The following is a 27,059-nucleotide window of genomic DNA, read 5'->3' as shown; positions in this document are numbered from 1 at the left end:
CTGGATTAAATGCTGATAGAGTTGGATATAGATTTAGGCTCCCTGGAAGTGGGATGAATGAGGGAATAAACAAGCCGGACCAAAGGGAATGCACGTAGGCTTAAAATCCTCATATTGCCAGTAAACGACCAGTTTATGATTTCCCTGCTTTATTCATCTTTCCGTTCTCCCAGGTGACTCTTTCTAACCTTTTCTTTCTCGTGCAGGCTTTTGATCCTGTGTCCTCACTCCCCATGGGCAATTACGTTTCATAGTTTACCGAAAATACTGCTACGATCCATCCTGAAGGAGTCACTCCAGGTCCCCCCGCTTCACCCCAATATCTGCCTCCCTCCTGGGAGCCCTGGATACCCTGTCCGCATGTGCACTGACCCTGTTCCTCTCACCTCTTGAGAGGGGGCCACCAGCAATGGCCCCGTGGTCAGCATTTCCCCTCCAGTAGATCAAAGCCTTTAGTGCACATATGGTCTATTTTTTTTTCATTTTAAAAAATCTTTATCCCCCCACCCCTAGCAGACACTGATTCTCTTTTGCTCCAACCCTCCTCCTAAGAGTAGTCAATATTTGCTCTTTCCAATGTGTCACCTGTTATTGTTAATGCTCTTCAGCCATCACCAGTCCAGGCGGCTGGACCTCATGGGCAGTTCTCGGGCCTTGTTCTCCCTGCCCTGACTGTGGCCTCTCCTGCCTCAGGTCGGTCATCCTTCCCCGCCACACTGGGCCACCAGGACAGCACATGTCTGTGTCCCTCCTCCTCATGTCAAGTGTGTTATCTTAAACCTGTCTGTGAAACTCTGAGGTCAGACAGTGGAGACCCCAGGGCTCAGTCCTTGTTTTTCTACTGTGTCCACACTCACACCCTTGGGGTCTCAATCCAGTCTCTTGAGTTTAAATACCAACCCCCTGCCCAGGACTCCTACGTGTATGTCTTCAGTTCAGGCCTCTCCGCTGAGCTCCTGACCCCTCCCTCCAGCCGCCCACTACATCTCCCCCAGGACATTCATTCCACGTCTTCAGCTCATTGGGTCTGAAACTGAGCTTCTCATCTCCCTTGGCAGCAGCTTCAGTGTTGGCGATCATGTTTGTTTCTTTTTTTCTTCTCATAGCCCGCCTTCAGTCAGACAGAAATCCATCATTGGCTCTTCCCTCAGAATCTGTCCAGAATCCCCACGCTCCTTGGTGCTGGTCCTCTTTCGTCTGGGTCACTCTCTTACCATCTGACTCGTTCTCGGCCTCTGTGCTCCCCTGACCCCTCTTCTCAATGTAGCAGCTGGAGCAATGCTCTTAATATGTCACTCAAATCATGTTACTCCTTTGCTCAAAAACCCAGCAATGGCAGTGTCCCTATGAAATAAAAGTTAAGTTCTTTGCATTGTCTGTCCTACAAGGCCTTACGTGACCTGGTCCCCGTTTCCTTTCTGACATCAAGTCTCTTCTCCTTCTCTCCCTCTGCCTGTCACACCGGGTGCCTTGCTTTCCTCTGACGCTCCAGGCTTAGAGGCTGGGGTTTCTGTGTCGTCTGGTCCCTCTCCCTGAGTGCTTGTCCCTCAGATGCCCACCAACTCTGTCACCTTCTTCCTGTCTGTGACCACCAGAGTATGTTCCCTGACCACCTCCTCTGTCCCTGTCCGTGCCGGTGGCCCAGCCCTGAATCTGCGTACACAGCTCGGGTTTCTCTCTTTCTATCAATATATGTCACTTTCTTACATACTGTATAATTTACTTACTTTTGTTTATTATTTGCCTTCCCCCTAGAATGTTATCTGGGCTTCCCAGGTGGCGCAGTGGTAAAGAATCCGCCTGCCAGCGCAGGAGACTCAAGAGATGAGAGTTCGATCTCTGGGTCAGGAAGTTCTCCTGGAGTGGGAAATGGCAACCCACTCCAATATCCTTGCCTGGAGAATTCCATGGACAGAGGAGCTTGGGGTGCTACAGTCCATGGGGTCACATCACAAAGAGTTGGACACGACTGAGTGACTGTCACACACACGAAGTGTTATCTAGGGCTCTTTGCTGATCTATCCAGACACCTTGAATAGCATCTAGCACGGAGAATGTACAGTGGTCAGTGGATGCTGATTGAATGAATGAGTGCACATCCCACCAAGTGACTGCTGGGCGTCTGCTCTCATGCCCTGTGCTTAGTCACTCAGTCGTGTCCGACTCTGTGACCCCATGGACTGTATTCCACTAGGCATCTCTGTCCATGGAATTCTCCAGGCAAGAATACTGGAGTGGATGGCCATGCCCTCCTCCAGGGGATCTTCCCAACCCAGGGATCGAACCCAGGTCTCCAGCATTGCAGGTGGCTTCTTGAATGTCTGAGCCACCAGGGAAACCACACTCATGCCCTAAGAATGGGTATTTGTGAACTTAATTATCTCCTAAATTGGTAAAAGAAAAATGATATGCTTTAACTTAAAAAAATTTGTTTGTTGACTGTACTGGATCTTCATTGCTGCGTGTAGGCTTTTCTCCAGTTGCGGCAAGTTGGGGCTTCTCATTGCATGTGGCTCCTCTTGTTGCAGAGCACAGGCTTCAGGTACACAAGCTTCAGTAGTTGTGGGACATTGGCTTAGTTACTCGACGACATGTGGAAACCTCCCAGACCAGGGATTGAACCTGTGTCCCCTGTGTTGGCAGGTGGATTCTTAACCAGTGGACCACCAGTGAAATCCTGCTTTGACTTATAAGAATCATTTTATATTATTGTTTAGATTGAGCATTACTTTATATACTGATTCTGAGGGGCATCTATTTCTTCTGCCACCATTTGACTGTTCATATGCTATTGCCCATTTTTTCTCTTTTAGTTTCTCTTTTACTCATCTTTTATTATTCTTAATATCAATCACCTGCTTGTTGGAGATAATTTTTGGCCGTTTCTCTGTAAACTTCTTGGGTTTTTTGATGCATGAAAATTTTGTCACAAATTCTACCATAATTTTTTTGTGATTTCTAGATTCTTTGTTTTCTAAGACTAACATTTAACTCCAAGATGATAAAAATACTCTTTGAGATTGTCCTCTAGATTATATTTGAAATATTTGATCCATTTGTAATTTGGGTGTCCAGTTAGACATTTAACTTTTGAGGGATCTCTTGAAGGTTTTTGAATAGAAGCTTTATGTGATGGGTTATTCTGGGAGACATAGTTTAAGTCCTGACTGCCACTTACTGGCAAAGTGTATGTCCTCCTGTAAAATGGAGATAGGAATAGGACTTGCTGATGGGGAGAGCATTAAGTGAGGTGACCTGTAAAGCACTTTACCATAGCTCATACCACAGTATTAGGTATGGTTAATACTACTAGGAACTGCTTCTGGTAATAATTTTTACTAAGTATTATTTTGGGAAGCTTCAGGGGTTGGTGGTGGGAAGGATAGATTAAGGAAGGGGAGACAAATAGATGTAATTTTTAGCAGCTAGTTTTATTAGGTGGGCTTCCCAGGTGGCTCAGCTGGTAAAGAATTGGCCTGCAATGCATTAGACCTGGGTTCGATCCCTGCGTGGGAAGATCCTGTGGAGGAGGGCATGGCAACCCACTCCAGTGTTCTTGCCTGGAGAATCCCCATGAATGGAGGAGCCTGGGGCTATAGTCCATGGGGTTGCAAAGAGTCAGACACGACTAAGCACAGCATAGCACAGTTTTAGGCAGGGTGAGAATCACTCAGGGTCTGACTATGATTATAGCAAACTTTATGTACAGTTAGAATTACTATCATATATTTTGGTAAATTGGTAAATCTTACAAAGTAATGAAATTCTAATGTAAGGATGACAATTTATAATTTTCTTTTGGTTAAAGTATTATGACTCCAGGTGAATTGTTTATTAAGCATAATTGGGTCAGTGTTATCTGCCTTCCACAATCCTTGATCAAATCTCCTGCTTCTGACTTACATACAAGATCCTGATGGAAAGCTTTACAATACTACTCTTATCTAAATATTGTGAGAAAAAAAAAAAAAAAGATTGAAAGACAACTTACTTAAAGTTGCTAAAGCACCAACATATTTATGCATGAGTGCTCAGTTGTGTCCAACTCTTTGTGACCCCGTGGACTGTAGCCCACCAGGCTCCTCTATCCATGGTGTTTTCCAGGCAACAGTGCTGGAGTGGATTGCCATTTGGTCCTCTGGGGTCCTTCATGACCCAGGGATTGAACTGTCTCTTGTGTCTCCTGCGTTGGTAGGCAGATTCTTTACCACTGTGCCACCTGAGAAGCCAGTGGTTAAGAGTCCAAAATTTTTTTATCTGTAGGTAAAACAGTGAGCCTTTCCAGGTGGTGCTAGTGGCGAAGAATCTGCCTGCCGATGCAGAAAATGCATCGGGTTTGATCCCTGGGTTGGGAAGATCCCCTGGAGTAGGAAATGACACCCCGCTGCAGCATTGTTGCCTGGGAAGTTTGATGGGCAGAGGAGCCCCAGCAGGCTACAGTCCATGGGGCCACAGAAGCACTACAGCTGGCCCTCTGTCCTTTGTTTTACCAGGCTTCAGAGGCATCAAGATCATGCTCTGAGCATAGATTGTTGAGAGAGAACAGGCATGTACAGTTGACCCTTGAACAACATGGACCTGAACCGTGCAGGTCCACTTATATGCAGAGTTTTTCAATAAATATGGTACTGTGTAGTCAGCATGAGGTTGCATCTGTTCTTGTGGACGGCAGATGTAGAGGGCAACTGTAGTGCTTGATCTTCTGTGGGTCCTCTGGATACCAAGGGACGACTGTGAGTGGTGGTTTGTTGTTTTTTTTTGATTCATCTTTAAAGAAAATGACTAGCATTTCGCCCTGCAGTACAGCAAAGCTCAGAGAAGTCAGCGCATGTAGCTCTAATCAGGTACCTAAGTCAGTAACGTGGTGGTCCACACGTGTGCTGGCTTAATGAACTGCCTGGTGGAATGGGCAGTTTATACTGTACGGAAAGCATTCTCCGTAGGATGTTATTCTTCATGATGTCAGACGGCCAGCATTTGTCATCTCACCTTCCTCTGGAAAGGGGAGAAGAGGTTACTACTGAGCTCGTAGATAGCAGGCTTCAGTACCAACTCAGAGATCTTTCGAGCATCTTTGCGTCTCTGCAATTGGCTCCTATTACTGTGAATACCTTCCTTACCCCAGTTAGACTCACCCTCCTGGGCTTTTCTTCCTTTCGGGCCCCAGCCCATGGCCTGCCAGCTTCATTCTGACCCCACTGATGGCTCTCTGCTTAAAATTGCTGTAATAATTATTATATATATATTAATCAGGTGACCCTCCACCTATTTTAGTTTTGCTCTGATTGATTTCTTTTTCTCAGCATATAAAATGCACTCATTTAAAAGTATCTTTTTTCTGTTGGAATATTTTTATGAAATAAGTTTATTGAAACCCTTCACAGGTATCCTGGACAGTGTCCTGTGTTGTATGTGCCCAAATATAAAGTGAGTTTTTTCCCTCCATAAAATGATCTCTTGGAGAAGAGAGAGCTGGCTTATAGTCAGGTCCGTACAAAATCTCTTACAGAGAACTTTCTCTGTTTATTCACGTGCGCAAAAGCGTGTGGAATGGGGAAACTAAAAGTATTCACATATAACGAAATTCATAATTTTAGAAATTATTGAGAGTTCCTTTGACAGAATTTTATTTTTTTTAAAGGAGATGAAGTTTAGACTAGATTTAATTATCCCTTGAAGAAGGGTTAAAAACCTCACATTTGCACTTGATAGAATTTTAAAGAGTATGTAAGTAGGTTTGTTGATGAAAAACCAATCAGCTTTACCCAGATTCTCAGTGACGGCATCTCATATTCAAAACAGTGTTGCATCTCAACTGACCTGGAAGTGAAAACGATCTATTCTAATTCTCAAGTGGCACTTGTGATGAGGAAGAATCTCACTCTGAAGAATTCAAATGGTCGTGTGAAATGTGCAAATGGGGCAAAAACACAATCTACATTAATGTATTTTCAGATCAGATCAGATCAGTTGCTCAGTCGTGTCTGACTCTGTGACCCCATGAATCGCAGCATGACAGGCCTCCCTGTCCATCACCAACTCCTGGAGTTCACTGAGACTCATGTCCATCGAGTCAGTGATGCCATCCAGCCATCTCATCCTCTGTCATCCCCTTCTCCTCCTGCCCCCAATCCCTCCCAGCATCAGAGTCTTTTCCAATGAGTCAGTTCTTCGCATGAGGTGGCCAAAGTACTGGAGTTTCAGCTTTAGCATCATTCCTTCCAAAGAAATCCCAGGGCTGATCTTCAGAATGGACTTGTTGGATCTCCTTGCAGTCCAAGGGACTCTCAGGAGTCTTCTCCAACACCACAGTTCAAAAGCATCAATTCTTCAGCGCTCAGCCTTCTTCACAGTCCAATTCTCATATCCAATATACCTGAATGGTCTAGTGGTTTTCCCTACTTTCTTCAATTTCGGTCTGAATTTGGTAATAAGGAGTTTATGATCTGAGGCACAGTCAGTCCTGGGCTTGTTTTTGTTGACTGTATAGAGCTTCTCCATCTTTGGCTGCAAAGAATATAATCAATCTGATTTCGGTGTTGACCATCTGGTGATGTCCATGTGTAGAGTCTTCTCTTGTGTTTTTGGAAGAGGGTGTTTGTTATGACCAGTGCATTTTCTTGGCAAAACTCTATTAGCCGTCGCCCTGCTTCATTCTGTATTCCAAGGCCAAATTTGCCTGTTACTCCAGGTGTTTCTTGACTTCCTACTTTTGCATTCCAGTCCCCTATAATGAAAAGGACACCTTTTATGGGTGTTAGTTCTAAAAGGTCTTGTAGGTCTTCATAGAACCGTTCAACTTCAGCTTCTTCTTCTTCTAATGTATTTTACTTCATAGGTAATTCACAGTGTTTCTAACTAAATTGCAATTTAAATATTAGAGGTGGTCATGAACATCTTAGTAACATCAGTGACATTTGTTTGTGTCGTCAGCTGCCTAAACATCTATTTATTTTGCTTGGAAGAGAAAATGTTTCAGATCTTAACTTGGGCAAATAGATTGTTATATTTAGGATTGAAAGCTGCTTGCTCATATATGGACTGCATTCTGTGTCATCCAAGGTTTTGAGCTCTCTGGGGAGAGATAGCACTACATTATGTGCTTAGTTCTGTGCCCGGGGCTCTGACTCTGAGAGCTCATAACACGCTGATTCTTGGGAATGGAGCCTTCATGGCCCCAGCTCAGGTGTTCTTCCTGCCAAAAGGTTTCTTGATGTTGTCTTCCTTCCCCTGGAGGAACTGACCACTTCCCCTGTCTCCGCCCCACAGTCTAACTCGGTCCTGCACATAACTTTGTTGTAGACGCCTGTGGACGGAAATCACGTCCGATTTGTCTTAGACCTTCAGAGCTGTGGGTGCTCTGGGTTCATGAGTGCCTAGATGTTCATGGAAATGACCTTGGATGACTACAGAGGAGCACAGGTTGACTTTCATGGCCCCAGTTCTTGTTCAGGGAACAGGTGGATTTAGGAAAAAGTTTTAAAGACACACATTGCTTTCTCAACTCTTGTTTTGGCTCTCTGAATTTCAAGGACCATTGTGTGTCATAGTATTCTTCATGACTGGGACTCAAGAAACTGAGTATAGGACTCCTTTAAAGCACACGGAAGTACACAGACCCAGTTTTAGACATGGACTTGAGGTGTCTGCTGGGCCTGGGTCGCTGGTTTGAGTGGAAGTGCTTGTCCTTGTTGCTGCATTGACACTGCATGCAGCTAGCAGTGCTCTGCACCTGGCAGCTCTCTTTACCATCTTTTGAATTTCTCATTGGCATGGTCCTGTCTCTCTGGCTTTGTTTTGTGGTACAAGGTATGGATACCAGGGGCTTCCCTGGTGACTCAGCTGGTAAAGAATCCATCTACAATGCAGGAGACCCTGGTTCAATCCCCGGGTTGGAAAGATCCCCTGGAGAGGGAGTAGGATAGTCACTCCAGCATTCATGAGCTTCCCTGATGGCTCAGACAGTAAATAATCTGCTCGCAATGCGGGAGACCTGGCTCTGATCCCTGGGTTGGGAAGATCCCCTGGAGGAGGGCATAGCGACCCACTCCAGTATCCTTGCCTGGAGAGTCCCCATGGATAGAGGTGCCTGTTGGGCTACAGTCCATAGGGTCGCAAGGAGTCAGACATGACTGAGTGACTAAGCACAGCACGCAAGATCGGGGAGATGAAGAGGAGTGAGTGTTGTTGCGCTCTAGTGGACCATGCAAGTTAGGATTGCACAGAGCTAGAGAAGCACAGAAAACTCAGGCTTCTGTGCTTTGACTAACAAAGAAGTTGTTATTATTTTAATAACTGACCTGACACGGATTATTCCCACAAAAAGCTAAGGAGTATGTAGGCAAGGTGAACAATTTCCATGTCTAGAAGACCAGAGTGGTTTCATTTCTGAGTATGGTGTTTTGTCCGATTGGCACCTACCGCTAAGCTGGGTGTCTACTTAGAAACGTTGCACTGAGATTTTCCTTGTTAGGAAACGAACTGAGGAAAGATGGATATTGTTATTTTTAACCAATGCCTGCAAATTGTGAATTGTTCGCTGAATCCTTACAGCAACTGTATTTACCACAATTTCTTCTTTTGTTTCAGCTTTATTTTGAGATAATTATAGAGTCACATGTTGTAGGAAATAACACAGAGAAATCCTGTGTACTTTCACCAGTTCCCCTGTGGTAACGTTATTCATGACTGTGGTGGTGTGTCACAGCTGGGAGAGCGTCATCCACACGAGTAGCTGACCTTTGTCAGATTTCCCTGGTTTTACATGTGCTTATGCGTGTATGTGTATTTATTTAGTTCTATGCAATTTTCACAGTAATCCAAGTCTATGCCCCAACCAGTAATGCTCAAAAAGCTGAAGTTGAACGGTTCTATGAAGACCTACAAGACCTTTTAGAACTAACACCCAAAAAAGATGTCCTTTTCATTATAGGGGACTGGAATGGAAAAGTAGGAAGTCAAGAAACACCTGGAGTAACAGGCAAATTTGGCCTTGGAATACGGAATGAAGCAGGGCGACAGCTAATAGAGTTTTGCCAAGAAAATGCACTGGTCATAACAAACACCCTCTTCCAACAACACAAGAGAAGACTCTACACATGGACATCACCAGATGGTCAACACTGAAATCAGATTGATTATATTCTTTGCAGCCAAAGATGGAGAAACTCTATACAGTCAACAAAAACAAGCCCAGGACTGACTGTGCCTCAGATCATAAACTCCTTATTACCAAATTCAGACTTAAATTGAAGAAAGTAGGGAAAACCACTAGACCATTCAGGTATGACCTAAATCAAATCCCTTATGATTATACAGTGGAAGTGAGAAATAGATTTAAGGGCCTAGATTTGATAGATAGAGTGCCTGATGAACTATGGAATGAGGTTCATGACATTGTACAGGAGACAGGGATCAAGACCATCCCCATGGAAAAGAAATACAAAAAAGCAAAATGGCTGTCTGGGGAGGCCTTACAAATAGCTGTGAAAAGAGAAGTGAAAAGCAAAGGAGAAAAGGAAAGATATAAGCATTTGAATGCAGAGTTCCAAAGAATAGCAAGAAGACGTAAGAAAGCCTTCTTCAGCGATCAATGCAAAGAAATAGAGGAAAACAACAGAATGGGAAAGACTAGAGATCTCTTCAGGAAAATTAGAGATACCAAGGGAACATTTCATGCAAGGATGGGCTCGATAAAGGACAGAAATGGAATGGACCTAACAGAAGCAGAAGATATTAAGAAGAGGTGGCAAGAATACACAGAAGAACTGTACAAAAAAGATCTTCATGACCCAGATAATCACGATGGTGTGATCACTGACCTAGAGCCAGACATCCTGGAATGTGAAGGCAAGTGGGCCTTAGAAAGCATCACTACGAACAAAGCTAGTGGAGGTGATGGAATTCCAGTTGAGCTATTCCAAATCCTGAAAGATGATGCTGTGAAAGTGCTGCACTCAATATGCCAGCAAATTTGGAAAACTCAGCAGTGGCCACAGGCCTGGAAGAGGTCAGTTTTCATTCCAATCCCAAAGAAAGGCAATGCCAAAGAATGCTCAAACTACCGCACTATTGCACTCATCTCACATGCTAGTAAAGTAATGCTCAAAATTCTCCAAGCCAGGCTTCAGCAATATGTGAACCGGGAACTTCCAGATGTTCAAGCTGGTTTTAGAAAAGGCAGAGGAACCAGAGATCAAATTGCCAACATCCTCTGGATCATGGAAAAAGGAAGAGTTCCAGAAAAATATCTATTTCTGCTTTATTGACTATGCCAAAGCCTTTGACTGTGTGGATCACAATAAACTGGAAAATTCTTCAAGAGATGGGAATACCAGACCACCTGATCTGCCTCTTGAGAAATCTGTATGCAGGTCAGGAAGCAACAGTTAGAACTGGACATGGAACAACAGACTGGTTCCAAATAGGAAAAGGAGTACGCCAAGGCTGTATATTGTCACCCTGCTTATTTAACTTATATGCAGAGTACATCATGAGAAACGCTGGGCTGGAGGAAGCACAAGCTGGAATCAAGATTGCTGGGAGAAATATCAATAACCTCAGATATGCAGATGACACCACCCTTATGGCAGAAAGTGAAGAGGAACTAAAAAGCCTCTTGATGAAAGTGAAAGAGGAGAGTGGAAAAGTTGGCTTAAAGCTCAACATTCAGAAAACGAAGATCATGGCATCTGGTCCCATCATTTCATGGGAAATAGATGGAGAAACAGTGGAAACAGTGTCAGACTTTACTTTTTTGGGCTCCAAAATCACTGCAGATGCTGATTGCAGCCATGAAATTAAAAGACGCTTACTCCTTGGAAGGAAAGTTATGACCAACCTAGATAGCATATTCAAAAGCAGAGACACTACTTTGCCAACAAAGGTTCGTCTAGTCAAGGCTATGGTTTTTCCTGTGGTCATGTATGGATGTGAGAGTTGGACTGTGAAGAAAGCTGAGCACCAAAGAATTGATGCTTTTGAACTGTGGTGTTGGAGAAGACTCTTGAGAGTCCCTTGGACTGCAAGGAGATCCAACCAGTCCATTCTGAAGGAGATCAGCCCTGGGATTTCTTTGGAAGGAATGATGCTGAAGCTGAAGTTCCAGTACTTTGGCCACCTCATGCGAAGAGTTGACTCATTGGAAAAGACTCTGATGCTGGGAGGGATTGGGGGCAGGAGGAGAAAGGGACGACAGAGGATGAGATGGCTGGATGGCATCACTGACTCGATGGACGTGAGTCTGAGTGAACTCTGGGAGTTGGTGATGGACAGGGAGGCCTGGCGTGCTGCGATTCATGGGGTCGCAAAGAGTCGGACATGACTGAGCAATTGAACTGATGCAGTTTTACCACATGTGTAGATTATCATTTCTTTTTCAACACGTGAGGGTAACAAGGCTTATATAAGTTATGTGAAATCCTTAAAATGGAGACCTGAGGTTTGCATCTAGGACTGTTTGATTCAGAGTTTTGCTTTTTTTTTTAGTAATAATAATGATGGATAACAGTCGTAATCAGTAATACAATGGCTGAAACTTGCATTACACATGAAACATCAAGTATTTACCACGTGCCAGGACTGTTAAAGTGTATGAACTCATTTAATCCCCGCAAGAACTGTACCATATAAATTATATCACAGTTGAATTTGTATTGTTCAGCTCTAATCATATTACTAAGAAATAGGTAATCATTTTTACTACTCCTGAAATCGGTAATAGAATAGTGAAATTCTACCTTCTTTTTACATAATTTCATAGTTTGAACCTCTGACCTTAACTGCTGATCTTGGTGGTTCTGTGTGTGTGTGTATGTATTTGTATAAACTGAGACCTGTACATTGACTTAGGTTGAGATACCTTAAAAATATTTTTACTGAATTGTAAATAAGTGCTAGTTTAGGAAGGGTGCCAGGTTTTTATGGGAACAAATATAAACCACCAATACTTAAGAATGTAATTGGGAGAAGGTTTTATTTATTTACTTTTCCCTAGAGTATTTTAGATCTTTGTGGCCAAATACAGCCCCAGGAATGTTTCAATTTAATCGAATCTCAAGTTACATATCTCACTTCCAAAGTTTTACCAAATGCAATTGGTTGTGAGTTAATCACGTTATCAGAATATTATAACGCTTTAGGAAGATAACAGCTACACTGATCAGAAGGCCATAATTTACAAGTCTTTGCTGGTGGAATATCTTGTAAAGCTGTCTCTCTGATGAACAGCAGCACTTATTCAGACCAGAAATAACAACAGTCCCATGTGCTAGTAAATCCCAGGAGGTCTCGGTGTTTTTGTAGACAGCAGACAGAAATAAAAGGAATTTTGTCCTTTTTACCTCATGTAATCCCGCTGGAAAATGAAACATGTGCTCTGAGTTGATACTGACTTCTGCCAGGTCACCTCCCTGAAGAGTCCGGGCAAGCACTGTTGCAACAGTTCTTGGACAGGAGTCTGCCGGCCCCTGAACGCGATGGATGGTCTGCACAGCCCGCTCCCGGGACACTGTGCTACTGTCTGCTCGAGGGAGCTTCCAGCGAGAACATGCGTGACCTGCATCTGTTGCCTTGACTCTTCCCAAGGGCATCACATACCTTCAAATTAGAGTTGCATTTAGGCTAAGTGCTGCAGAGTTTGTTGTTGTTAAAAAGAGGGTGACTACAAAGAATGCCACACCAAGTACGGTTTCTTCTGGCTTTTTAGAACTTGACTTTGGACGTTCGATAATGCAAATGTTTTTGAAGCTATATATTATTAGGAACTGTTTGGAAACCACAAAACCTTTTTAATGGACCACGCTATCAATTTTCTGCTCTTCTAAAGAAGTTTTTCCTATTCATGACTCACTTCACTCTTTGGCTAACGTCGAGGGAAATGTAATAACGATTAAGGGAAGGAATGTATGCGTTTTCTTCTTTTCGATTTTTTTTTTTTTTTTGAAAGCTTGTACATATTTTTTTTTGTTTCGGGTTATGTAAACTTGGAGGACTGTAAAATGTTGACCACTGCAGGAGGTAAAAGCAGGCCTGCTATACATACATCTTTAAAATTTAAAAATCCAAAAGCTTCCTTTGTTTCTTTGGAGAAGAGTTTTGCTTGATGGCCCAGAATACAGATCCAGTAAAAACGACATGTTCCAGCCGTCAATTACACACACCTTAAGCGAAATTAATGAGATCACTCTGAGATTACACTTTGTGTTTTATTTTCGTTTTATAGGTCTGTATGAGCTGTTGGTGGCTCTGCCAGCCCAGCTGCAGCCACATGTGGACAGCCAGGAAGACCTGACCTTCCTCTGGGATGTGTTTGGTGAAAAAAGCCTGCATTCACTAGTCAAGGTAAACCATGCTGATGTCAGATTTTTCTTTGCGGAAAAACATATGGAAAAATATTTTGAGCGCCATCCAGTAAAGCAGAGATCAAATTATTGCCCTCCAAAAACAAAACAGCCTTGTTCCATTTCACTGACAGGCGTGGAAGTTGTTAAAAAAGATTCTACCAAAAATACATAGATGATTTCACTTAATGGTGGCGACCTGGCCGTGCATACTAATAGAGCAAGCCTGCGCCTGCCCTTGTTTAGAAAAAGAATGTGAAATCCTCGCAAGAAGGTTTAGACTCCTCATGGTCAACATTCATGAGCTGGAGTTTAACTTAAATAAATAAATGTTCGCAGCAAAAATTAGAAGGAATATATTTTCTGAGGTTAAGGATGGCAGCTGTTCAGTAGCCACATTAATTTAAAATAATTTCCTCTAACAAAGTCAAATGAAATTCTAGCAAGCTGTTTCTCTTCTTGGCCCAGCGCCACTGACATGGTATTTTGTGTATAAATACACTGACGCTAAATAGGAATAAAAAACAGTGTTTGGAGACCGGTTTCGCCAAGCGTCATACCCTGGAAATGATCAACCACCAGAAATCAGATCTTGCCACACAGCAGTGCTGGGAGTGATCAGAAGTCTTAAAATAGTAAAACGAGAACAAGGAACTTACTGGAAAATATGCCACTCTTGCTTCTGGAAATATGAATTGCATTTTCTCCCATTTAACTCAAGCTGAAAGGAATTTAAAGTCTTACAGAGTCTGCAGGAGACAGAAACGTATGCTTCAACAGTATCTGATCCTATACTTAATTCGGCTCCATCTGTTACGGTTGTCTGTTGTGATAAGAGGCTTTTTGACTGATGTATAGTATTTGGAAATGAGGCACCGTTGTTTCACAGGACAGGACAATTCTTACTGCATTTTTTTTTTTTTTTGGTCAAATTTGTTGAAATTTGTGTGCTTTAAGCAGTAGCAATTCTCAAGAAATTAAAGTGTTGATCTGTGGCATTTCCCTAGCTTTACATTTAAAGAGTGCTTTATTGTGTCTGTTGTTTTTTAAATTTTTTAGTTTTTGTATTATTGCCAAGATATCTTTGTATTCTAAATAATTTTAGGTAGTTGCTCTCTTGGGATGTATTAGAAATGGTCTTGGGCTAATAATTGGTGAAGTTTATGACTTAGTGAAGCAATCATGAAAATACTCCTGTATTAAATGTTTGGAAGTTGGACAGTTATGGATTGTTTAGATTGACTTGGTTTCTTGATAGAAGGAATAAAACACATTTAAAATAGCACCATCACTTCTTAATCAGTAAACAAATATGCCCCCCAAACAATGGATGTGTATGTTGTATTTATTTATACTGTGGCTACTATCTCAGTTTCCTTGTCTATAAAATGGAAATTATATTACCTATTGACAAGATTTTTTAAATTAAACTTTTTAGTTTGTATTGGAGAATAGCCGATTAACAACGCTGTGGTAGTTTCTGGGGGACAGCCAAGGGACTCAGCCACATATATACATGTATCCATTCTCCCCAAAATCCCCTCCCACCAGGCTGCCATATAATATTGGCAGAGTTCCCTGTGCTATACCTAGGACCTTGTTGATTATCCATTTAAAATGTAGCAGTGTGTACATGTCTATCCCAAACTCCTCAACTATCCCTTTCCTCCATCCTCCTGCCCCCTGCAACCGTAACTTTGTTCTCTAAGTCTGTGAGTCTGTATCTGTTTGACAAGGTTGTTTGTTGACAAAGAGTTTCAAATAAAATAGTGAAGATCTTAATTCTTTTGGTAGTTATATAGGTTAGGTGAATAAATGATTAAATTTAATTATCATAGCATGTGAAGGACTAAAAAGAATTGGCAGAGATGGTGGTTATTTTTAATATTAAAAGAATAAAACTAAAGTAAAAAATTCTTAGTTACACTAGCTGTTGAGTTTTCAGCACAAGTTGTTATTCAAAGTGTGTGTCCATAATTAAGTGGGTAGGAAGCGTAGTGTTACCAATATCTGGTTTATAAGAACAATGTAGCAAATAAATGGATGTTGCTAGTCTTTTAAATAGCATAATAACATGTGCTCTATTCCAAATGTTTTTCAGTAATTGCCATAAAATGTATTTTAAAAATGAGTTTTATTATGTAATTCCAGTATGTTCTCAGTTTCTCACTAGACGCGCCCCCCTGCTTTTCTCATGCGCAGACTCAAGGTGTCCTTTGACTGACCCATTATGTTAGTTTTCAAGTAGGAAAACCTAGGATGCCTCCAGAAGGCCGGTCTCACGGGATCAGGAGCGTAGTTTAAACAGCTGGAACAATCTGCTTACCCGTCTTCCAAGAGCCTCTACTGCAGGGTGGAGGAGAGCAGGCTTCGGCTTCTATACATAAATCTCGGTAGAGCAAAAGGAATTTGTTTGAAAAGATTGGTTTTGTGTGCTTTGATGTTATGCTCTTTTGCCTACAGTTGACGCTGTTGGTACATGATTTAGAACTGGGTGAACGGAAAACCTGATTTTATTCTAGCCCCCAATCTTCACAGTTCTCATCTTTTGGGTAAAAAAAGAAAGTGGTTGGTAAATTGCCTCGCAGTTTTAAACAGACAACTTGCTGATCTGATGTAAAATATACTTAAGAAGAGGCAGGTTTGGTGCTGGGGTCTGCAGCAGGTATGGCATGGCACCTTAAGGTCTCAAGCCCCACTCTGAGGGTAATACTATAGGTTGTGAGTTGTCATTGGAAGAGAACCATGATGGTCCTGTACTGTAACTGAAGATTTTTTTAAAAGAAAAATTTCTAAATAGAAAAGTTGAATAATAAAAACCATGAATATGAGATTCCAAAAAGGGGTTAAGGTTAACTCAGAAGAAAGTTGATATCAGGACTTCCCTGGCAGTCCAGTGGCTAAGACTCTGCTTTCAATGCAGGGGGCACGGGTTCAATTCCTGGTCAGGGACCTCAGATCCAACATACTGCATGGTATGGCCAAAAAATAAAAAATAAATAAAAAAAGAAGAAAGGTGGTACCTACTGAAGACCTTGGAAATATTATATATAAGAATGGAAATATCCTATCTAATGTGAGACCAGACAAGGACATCAGTTTTCACATTATCTAGTGAAGTTGATGGGTGCACAGAGCCACATTTTGGATCCATGTTTTTGCAAATTTACAGACCCATGAAGCATATTTTTTGTGCCTGAATCTCATTTCCAAATCGTATCTCTTATCCTTGTGTTTTTTCCTTTTGAAATTCCTTTACTTACTTTAAATTTTATTTTATTCAGTTACATTGTGTGTATTTTTATAATCTGGATTGAGTTCATTTTAAGCCAATAATATGTGGCTTAAAGACTTACTTAACTGTTAATTTTAAAGAAGATTGGTAGTTCTCTTTCTTCAAGAAATTTTTGTTCTTATTTCACAATTGTGTTGGATTTCTAGGATAAGAATATAAAAATTTTAGTACCTTTTAAATAGCTGCCTGTGTTTTTTTCCCCCTGCCTTTTCAAATAGTTGCATATTTGTATGGGGCAGGAGAAAAAAAGGTAGCAATCTGAATTTTATTCTTTTGGAGATTCTGAAGGATTTCAACAAAACACAACTCTGATTTCCAAGGAAAATTTCCTGTTCTGATTGCATTGTTGTGTGTATTTGTGTGATTTCAGTCTTGAGGGAGTCATGGTGAAACTCAACCAGACCCTGATAACTTTTAGTTACGTAGTTTTAATTTCTGATGCTTGACTTTTGTTCTTGCTGTCTTTGTTGAGGTCTCACTCTGTGCCAGACACTATGTAGGACACCGGGGATAATTTCTAATAGAGCAGGTTTAGCCCTTGTTTTATAGGGTCTTCAACCCCCCAGAGGACATGGTGATTCGCATTCCACCATGGCCCACGGGCTCAGCTTTTTGATATGCAGAAGGTGCATCCCTCAATGCTGGCCTCAGAGAGGCACTGGAGGAGGAACTGGTATTTTAAGCTAAAACTGCATGTTGAAGAACTCTTCTCTATGCCGAGTTTGTTGAGTGTTTTTTTTTTTTTTATCATAAATGGATGTTGGATATTTTTTTTTTTCAAATGATTCTTTCACATCTACTGTTTTGATCATATAGACTTTTCTTTATCCTGTTGCTATGACGGATTACTTTATTCCTTCTGAATATTGAACCAAACTTTGCATTCCTGAGAAAAATCCCACTTGGTTTTGGTATATAGTTCATGTTATCCTTGGTTGGATTTGATTTGCTAATGTTTTGCAGAGGATTTTTACATCTCTGTTCATAAGAGATACTAGTCTGTAGTTTTCCTTTCTTGTAATGTCTTTATCTGGTTTTTATAGGAGGGTAATGCTTGGCATATAGTTAGGAAGTGCACTCTCTGCTTCTGTTTTTTTTACTGGAAGAGTTTGTAGAATATTGGTAGGATTTTTTCCATAAATTCACCATCGAAACCATCTGGGCATAGTGCTAACTGTTGGGGAAGGTTATTAACTACTGATTTCTTTAGTAGATATAAGCCTATTTAGATCATCTATTTATTTTTGTGTGAGAGTTTTTGTCATTTGTATCTTTCAAGAAATTGGTGGAATCATGTAAGTTATCAAATTTGAGGGCATGGAATTGTTTATAATCTTTATCTTTTTAATGTCCTTGGGATCCATGATGACTCTTCTTTCATTTTTGATATTATTAGGAGTTTGTGCCTCATTTTCTTCTTTGTTAGCCTGGCTGTGGGTTCATCAATTTATCTTTTCAAAGAACCAGCTTTAGGTTTCATTGATTTTTTTTTTCCCCCTGTTTCCTGTCTCAATTCTGTTGCTTTTTGCTTGTATTTTATTCTTTCTTTCTTTTTTTCTCCTTGCTCTGTTTCCTCTAGTTTCCTAAGGTAGAAGCTTAGAAAATTGATTTTAGTTCTTTTTTTTTTTTTTAAATGTTCAATGCCATGCTTTCCCTCTAACCACTACTTCTGCATCATTCCACAAATTTTGTTAAACCATATTTTCATTTATTGCAAAATGTTTAAAAAATTTATCTTGAAACTTCTCCCTTGGCCCATGTGTACTTTAGAATTGTTGGTTAGTTCCCAAACATGTGGAGATTTTACTGCTGTCTTTCTGTTATTGATTTCTCTTTTAACTCCATGTGACCTGAGAGCATATGCTATATGATTTCCATTTTGTTAAGGTGTATTGTGGTTCAGAATGTGGTCTGTCTTGTTCTGTGTGAGCTTGAGAAGAATGTGTATTCTGCTGTTGTTGGATGAAGTATTTGATTAAGTTGGTTGATGGTGCTAAATACTGATTTTCTGCCTGCTGGATCTGTCAATCACTGATAAAAGAGTGTTGGAGTTTTCGAGTACAAAAGTGGCTTTGTTCATTTCTCCTTGCAGTCTTATCAGTTTTGCATCATGTGTTTTGACGCTGTCTTGTTAGATGCATACACACTGAAGGTTATTACGTTTTTTCAGAGGGTTGACTCTCTGTTCATCATGTAATACCCTCCTTTATCGCTCACAGTTTACCTTGTTCTGCTCTCCACTTTGTCTGGAACTGATGTGGGTACTTCAGCTTTCTTTTGGTTAGTGTTAGCGTGGTCTATATGGAGAAGGCAGTGGCACCCCACTCCAGTACTCTTGCCTGGAAAATCCCATGGGTGGAGGAGCCTGGTAGGCTGCAGTCCATGGGGTCGCTGAGGGTCAGACACGACTGAACGACTTCACTTTCACTTTTCACTTTCTTGCATTGGAGAAGGAAATGGCAACCCACTCCAGTGTTCTTGCCTGGAGAATCCCAGGTGGGCTGACGCCTATGGGGTCACACAGAGTCGGACAGGACTGAAGTGACTTAGCAGCAGCAGCAGCAGCCACTGATTTCTGTTCATAGCACTTGTTCTTTTTTTTTTTAAATCACCCTCTCTCTCCGTACTCTGCTTTTAGGTGAACATTTTACATGATTCCATCGATTCCTTCCTAACATATCAAAGTTTTTTTAGTGCTTGCCATTATTGAGTTTGCTACATACATTAACAACTAATCTAGGTCTACTCTGAAGTAACACTGTACCTTGTCACAGGTAGTTGCAGGTATCTTATAAAGAATATTCTTAATTCCTTTTTCTACATTCTTTATCGCATTGCTGTCATTCATGTCACTTATCCATATACTATCGTCACCCAATGCATTGCTGTTATTTGAACAAAGAAAGAGTTGTCAGATCAATTAAGAGTAGGAAAAATAAAAGATTTTGTTTTACCTTTATTTACTCCTTCTCTGATGCTCTTCTTTTCTTGATGTATTTCTAGTGCCTGACCTATATCACTTTCCTTGTCTCTTAAAGAATTTCTTTTAACACTTGTTGCAAGGCAGGTCTACTGACAGCAGATTTCTTTTCAAGTTTGTGTGTTTATTTCTCCTTTACTTTCAGAGTACAGTTTCACTGGATACAGAATTCTAGAGTGGTGGCTTTTCCTTTCAACACTTGAAATATTTTACTCCAGTTTCTCCTTGCTTACATAGTTTCTGATGAGATGTCTGATGTTATTCTTGTCTTTGTCTTCTATAGGGAAGGTGTTTTTTCACTTGGAATTATTTCAATATTTTCTCTTTATTTTTAGATCTTGCAGTTTGAATATGGTGTACCAAAGGGTAGATTATTGGTCATTTATTCTGTTGGATATTTTCTGAGCTTCCTGGGTCTATGGTTTGGTGTTTTGTCGTTAATTTTGGAGAATTCTCAGTCATTATTACTTGAAGTATTTCTTCTTTTTCTCTTTGTTACAAAAGATGTATGGAACATGTCCCACAGTTCTTGGATATGCTGTTCCTTTTTAAAAATTTCATCCCATTTCTCTTTGTGTTTCAGTTTGGGGACTTTCCATTAACATATTTTCAATCTTACTGATTCTTTCCTTGGCCTTGTCCAGTCTACTGACGAGCACATCAAAAGCATTCTTCGTTTCTGTTATGGTGTTCCTTGTTTCTAGCATTCATTTTGATTCTGTCTTAGAGTTTCCATCTCTCTGCTTACATTTTCCATCTGTTCTCGCATGTTGTCCACTTTTTCCATTAAAGCTATTAGCCTATTAATCATCCGTATTTTAAATTCCCTAGTTCATAGTTCCAACTTCTGTGTCAGAGTTGAGTCTTTTTCGGATCCTTGCTTTATCTCTTCAGACTGGGCTTTTATTGCCTTTTATTATGCTTTGTGATTTTCTATTGAAAGTTAGACATGATGTATTGGGTAATATGTACTGAGGTGATGAGACTTTACATGTGAGTTTTGGCATTGACCTGGCTGTGTTTAATGTTTGCTGAAGCTCTCAGTACCCGAGACTCCAGTTTCCTTAATGTGTCTCTCACCCCACCACCCTCACCTTCAGCCCCACCCCCATTCCCTTTGTCTTTCCTTAAGAATGCTCTTGGAGTCTGTGTCTTTGGCTGTTTCAGTTATAACCCAGTGTTATTTTACTGGAGCCCTATTAATGATGGTGAGGTCTTGGAGAGAGAAATTGGTGTATAATATTCTGATTAAATGTCAGTCCCTGGGATATGAGGACCTTCAAAAGCGTTTCTTAGCCTTTTTGTTTTCTTTCCTTTTTTCCCTTATTTGAGATGGGAAGGCCGGGAGGTGGGGATGTGGTTAAGTTTTCTTACTGCCCTTTTCCCAGGTCAAATACAGCTCTGATAAGTAAAGCCACTCTGTTGGAGGGATAGCTCAGTTGGTAAAGAATCCTCCTGCAATGCAGGAGACCCCGGTTCAATTCCTGGGTTGGGAAGATCCGCTGGAGAAGGGATAGGCTACCCACTCCAGTATTCTTGGGCTTCCTTCGTGGCTCAGCTGGTAAAGAATTCGCCTGCAATGCAGGAGACCTGGGTTCGATCCCTGGGTTGGGAAGATCTCTTGGAGAAGGGAAAGGCTACCCACTCCAGTGTTCTGGCCTGGAGAGTTCCATGGACTGTAGTCCATGGGGTTGCAAAGAGTCGGACGTGACTGAGCTACTTTCACTTTCACTCGGAGGGAGGCAGCTGCCCAGGTGGTGCTAGAGGTAAAGAACCCACCGGCCCGTGCAGGAGGCGAAGAGACATGGGTTCAGTTCCTGGGTTGGGAATATCCCCTGGAGGAGAGCATGGCAACCCACTCCAGTATTCTTGCCTGGAGAATCCTTTGGACAGAGGAGCATGGTGGGCTGCAGTCCACAGGGTCGCACAGCAACTGAAGCAACTTAGCATGTATGCATGCTTGGAGGGGAGAGAGCTCTTGGCCTTTGTATTGCAAAATGGTTACTTTTCTCCTTCCCCTGCTTGAAACACTAGGGGATTTTTCTCCTGTTTTCACCATGAGAACTTGGTAGGGCTTTTTTTTGGGGGGGGGGTAGAGCTCTTTGAGGAAAGTGCAAGGTTCTCCTCCAAGACTGAGTCCCTCAGGCTAGTTACCTTTGCCCAGCATTAATTTGTCAAAATGACCAGTTAAGGGTTCCTGCAAGTTTCTGGCTCCAGCAGTTTCTACCCCTGCTAAGTTGATTTCAGCCATGATTTTCCCTCCCGATTTCAGGTGACAGTTTGTCTTGCAAGTTCCTTTCTCTTCACATGTCTGAGCTGAAACCAGACATCTTCCTTTGCCCTCTTTTTAATTTGGCTGTGATTTCATTATTGATTTGCAAGAGTTCTTTATTTTGGATAATTGCTTCTTACCAAATTATAATTGAAAATATTTAATTTCTCTTCTTAAAGATGTCCTGCAGTTTTATTTTTAATGAAACACATGATGTCATGGGCAGGGTAGTTGACACGTGGAAGCAAGGTATGAGGGATAACTTAGTGGCAGTTTATTTTCCATCTCCATATGAATGTGAATTCGTGACGTCTTTAATGCTTGTGAAGTTAGGTAGGATTTTAAAAGTGAAAACCTTACTCTTGAGTCTGAAAATAAGTCTTGAGCAGATGCTCAGAAAGCAACGTGTGAATGAGAATGTACTTTAAAAATTTTATATCTCCAACCTGGAAACTTCAGGAAATGAAAAACCAGCTTGAAGGTAATGCTTGATCTTAATCTTCCAATAATTCCAGTTTTCTTAATCATTAGCACCATGAGACTTGCCTGGAAAGTAGTTATTTCCAGGATAATTGATATAGTCGAGCCATAAAGGAGAGAGACAGATAATTTTATTGGGTAGTGGTTTTATAATCACGCAGGCACTCCACGTTCTTCTCTTCTTTTCATCTAGAAGCAATGGAAAGCATCGTATGGGGCTGGGGAAGGTGATATTTACACGGTAGTAAATCAGCTTCGAGGCTGAAAGGCTATTTTACAAGAAGCTTGCTGGTCCCAGCTCTTTAGAAACAAATTGTGCTGTTTTGGAGGGGAGAGGGGGGGTGTGGGGTTCAGAGAGAAAGCCCGGTGGGGAGGTTATGTTACTTGCCTCTGCAATCCCATTTGCCTTGGTGGGAGGAAAAGGAAAAGGCAGTCAGACATTGCGAATGATCCCTGGCCACCTGGGCTGACGGAGGGGCGAGCTGGGTGTCAGCAGCTGGTAACGCTCCTCGGCCAATCAAAGGTAATTGTTTGGCCAGCTCTGTTGGAGGAGCCAGACGAAGTTATTTCTTACGTTATAGTTTACATTTTTTCAGGCACAGAAACATGTGAAGTCTGCTGAAGATATGAATTCCTGAGACCCTGAGTAAATTGTTGCCTTTGTAATTCACACTCTCAAAACAGAGGCCATATGTAACCCTTCTTAGAGATTTGCTCAGGACGGGATGGGGGGACTAGGGGGCCAGGACTGTGGGTACTTGATGGGGTTGCATCCTCCTGCTGGGTGTGTGTTTCACATCATGGAATAGCACCTTTTGAAAGTTGCTGTGAGATTTAGATATTCATTTGAATATGCTTCGCTTTAGAGCAGTCATCTTAATTTGCATATATTCATAATTGACTAACAGGGAGTCTGTTTACTCTACACACACGCACGTGTTGGGTATCCTACCTGATTTAAAGAGCAGTTCATGCCCTATTACTCAGCCATAGAATGGAATGAAATTGGGTCATTTGTAGTGATCTAGATGGACTTAGAGACTCATACAGAGGGAAGTAAGGCACAAAAAGAAAAATAAATATTGTATGTTAACACATACATATGGGATCTAGAAAAATGGTACTATGAACTTATTTGCAGGGCAGAAATAGAGATGCAGACGTAGAGAACAAACTTATGGACATAGCGGGGGAAGGAGAGGGTGGGATGAATTGACAGAGTAGTATTGAAATACATACATTACCTTGTGTAAAATAGATAGCCACTGGGAAGCTGCTATATAACACAGGGGACTCGGCTCGATGCTCTGTGATGACCTAGAGGGGTATGATGGAGGGGGCATGGGAGGGAGGCTTAAGAGGGAGGGGATATATATATATATATGTATATGTGTATATATATGCACACACACGTACATACAGTTGATTCACTTTGCTGTACAGCAGAAACTCAGAAACATAACTTTGTAAAGCAATTATATTCCAATAAAATGGTAAAAAAGAAAAGAACAATGTATTCCTTAGAATGGGTAGAGGCAGGAAACTAGTAATCCTCTCACTTCCCTTGTGGAGGTGATTCCTGCTATTCTCCAATTCCAGAGAACTGGAATTTCAGTAGGAATACATGGAACTTCTCTGGATTTTCTACCTAGCAGTGGGGTCACTGGGCCAAGTTGTGCATCCCCCTTCATTAGGTTCTGCTGAGTTGTTCTGTAGGTGTGGCTGGACATAACCGGCAAGGGAATGGTTGGCTCAGGGAGTTGTATGTCTGCAGTTCTGGTGCCTGGATCGGCTCTCGTTTCCATCCCAATCCCTGGACTGTGGTGTTTTTGGAGACTTTGCCTTAAGGCAAGGGCGGGCATTTGTTCGTGTCCTGTTCCTAGGATGCTGTTGGGCCATGAGTGTGGTCTTCCTGCTCTGAATTGGTTCTCAAAGTACAGTGACTGTAGATGGTTGTGGACCCAGAGAGGAAAAGGGAGGGGCCTGTTGCTCAGGGCCCTGATGGACTATGAGGTGGCAGGGTCGCGTCGAGCTAGGTCCTCGCCTCTCTGGGCTGTGTTGGAAGGCGTGCAGGAACACACATGCTGTTCACAGAAGACTCAAGGTTGAGGTGGAATTTCACATAACAGATTTAGAGATGCTTTTGTGGGCTGGCTTGGAGACCTAGCTGCCATTTTAAACAGTGTTTCTAGAATTGTCTTTCCTACCCCATGGACTTCAGCACGCCAGGCCTCTCTGTCCCTCACCATCTCCCGAAGTTTGCCCAAGTTCATATCCATTGCACCGATGCTATCCAGCCATCTTGTCCTCTGACGCCCTCTTCTCCTTCTGCCATCAATCTTTCCCAGCATCAGGGACTTTTCCAATGAGTCCTAGATTTTTGTAGTTTCTAGCATGTGTCTCCAAATCTTAAAAAAAAAAAAAAAAATTAGAAGCAGAAGTAAACTTTTGGTGTAAACTCCATTTGATCTGGAGGGAGGGATTGGATAATATTCCCTGGAGTTTAGTTTGGTGCGTCAGGCACTCAGCTCATAATCATTAAGTGAATGAGTGGGTTCCCTATGTGGCTCAACAGGTAATTTCTAGAGGGAGGAATCTTGGAAGCTCCAGGGACAGCTTTGATTATTCAGATTACCTTTGGACTTTTGTCTGCCTCTTTTTTTCTTTTTTCTCTCATTCTTGCAGTCATTTCATTCTCCTTGTGTTCATCTAGCTGCCTTGTGAGCAGTGCATGAATCATGGACTTTTGGGGATACTGAGGAGTGTTCCGTGTTCCACTCTTGTCCTTCATGTGGACACATGTCTGCAGTAGTGGCTCAGAGCTGGGACGCTGGAGCCACATTGCTGGGTCTCAGATCCTGGCTGTGCCAAGAACATGTACCGACAGTAACAGTCATAGTGTTTTACTTCAGAGTGTCTCGTTTTCCTTACGTATTAAGTGGAGACAGTAGTAGTTGTGAGGACTGAACGAATGAATATATGAAACACACTTTAAATGGTCTGGTACATAAGTCGCTGTGGTGGTTATCATCTTAAACCTCCCGCATTTCTTTCTTTTTGCTATGTGCAGTGCTTATCCCAGAATTTACACTATTTTCTTTTCACCATCCCTTTGGCTACAGTTCTGTGTTTTTCACGATGATGTTGTCTTGCCTTAATAAACTTGTGTTCTTGCCTTTTTACTTCCTTGCTCTCATTCTGTGAAATTGCAGTGGAAATTAATATAGTCTATGATTTGAAATTCTTGAAAAAGTTTTTGAGTTGGCTAGATATGTTTTCTAACTTTTCCTTCACTTTAAAAATGTCATACAATATTTGGGGCATGAGAAAAGGCAGAACCGCAGCTTGAATACCCGCATATTCACCGCACAGCTTAAGAAAGAAAACACTGCAGATTCGGTTGAAGCCTGAATGTCCCTCTTGTTTCTGTTTTTTTCCCTCACCTGCCAGAGGTCACCTTATCTTGAATTTCTCTTCCGGAAAAATACAAAATATTACTTTGTGTGTTTGAAAACTTTTTATAATTAGAATGATAGTCAACAGCTTTCTTTTTTTGTTGTTAACATTTTGCTATATATTTTGAGATGTATTTATGGTGATACAGATAACTCTGATTCAGTAATTTCCATGGCTGTATGGCATCCTTTGACTTAATTACAAATTGTTTATTCTCCTGGTGATGGCTGCTTACGTTGAAAGGTGTCCTTCACATTCAGGATGCCTTCACTTGGAAACCAGTGTTGTCTCCATGTCACTTTGAGCAAAGAGTGAACTTGGGCAAATGTCGGGAGAGGGTGAGGGACAGGAAGGGTTGCAAAGAGCCGGACACGAGTGGGCGACTGAACTGCAAAGAGTCCTCTGGTGCAGACAGGAGATGCTGCTCCTCTTAGAGTGGGTGCATCTCACACTTTTTTAGGTATTACCAGGTTGCTCTTCTAAGCTTGTTTCCTGTTACAGTCCCACCAGCAGAAGGAGAGTCTCCATTGCTTTATGTCTGTATTAACGTTTGGAATTAATTTTTGCCAACAGGGTCAATTTGAAATATTGTTCGCTTATTTTAGTTTCTACTCATCTGAATACTAGAGACTGAGCTATTCCAGTTTCCTTTCTATGCCTTTTTATATATCTTTTGCCTGTTGTTTCTCTTTTGTTATGTGTCTTCATCTGGTTGATTTGTGGGAACTACTTCATATATCTGATACTGGATCTCTGTTTGTATGTGTTGTATCTTCTGATCTGCGTTCCGCTCACTTTTTATGATAGTTTATTGCATCCAAGCATACATTTGCACAGATTCTATTTGTCTTAAATGCAGAAGACAGAAGCATCTTGGACAGACCCACCATCCAGTACAAAATCCTTAGCTCGTGGGTTTGGAGAACATGCAGTAGGGTGTGAGGTGCATAGCCTTCGCCCAAGACTGAGGTTTGAGTTATTTTTAAATGCTGATTCTGTGGCTGTTTGCACTGATCTAATATTGTAAGCATCTATGTGACGTATTTTGGCACCTACTGTAGTTATGGGTATGGTGTTCCTTGAAGCCAGTCCTTTCTGGCAGGAGCTGTGTATAATCCATCCTTGCATATTCCACGTGGCTTACAGGTGATGTAGGTGTTGGGGGGAGGGTTGCTGTTGAGAGGGACTGGACACCTTCCCTTCCAGGCTCCATCTTGCCCAGTTTGGTTTCCATTT

General features: G+C 41.7%; 1 protein-coding gene across 2 annotated transcripts in view; it reads left to right on the top strand.

The window, feature by feature from the left end:
• The window catches only part of MPP7 (MAGUK p55 scaffold protein 7), a 225,602-nt gene that overhangs the window by 82,022 nt on the left and 116,521 nt on the right, over nt 1-27,059 (top strand). For both annotated transcript variants that reach the window (XM_086333868.1, XM_086333869.1), the window contains exon 3: nt 13,223-13,341. In XM_086333868.1, the coding sequence (XP_086189994.1) occupies nt 13,223-13,341 (119 nt within the window). The remainder of the gene's footprint in view (nt 1-13,222; nt 13,342-27,059) is intronic.

Source organism: Bos grunniens, chromosome 13 (assembly GCF_055505025.1).
Source record: "Bos grunniens cultivar Pamir isolate PY7600 chromosome 13, Bosgru_T2T1.0, whole genome shotgun sequence".
Taxonomy (NCBI): Eukaryota; Metazoa; Chordata; class Mammalia; order Artiodactyla; family Bovidae; genus Bos; species Bos grunniens.
The sequence above is the reverse complement of the archived record's forward strand: the minus strand, read 5'-3'. Positions and strand labels throughout refer to the sequence as shown.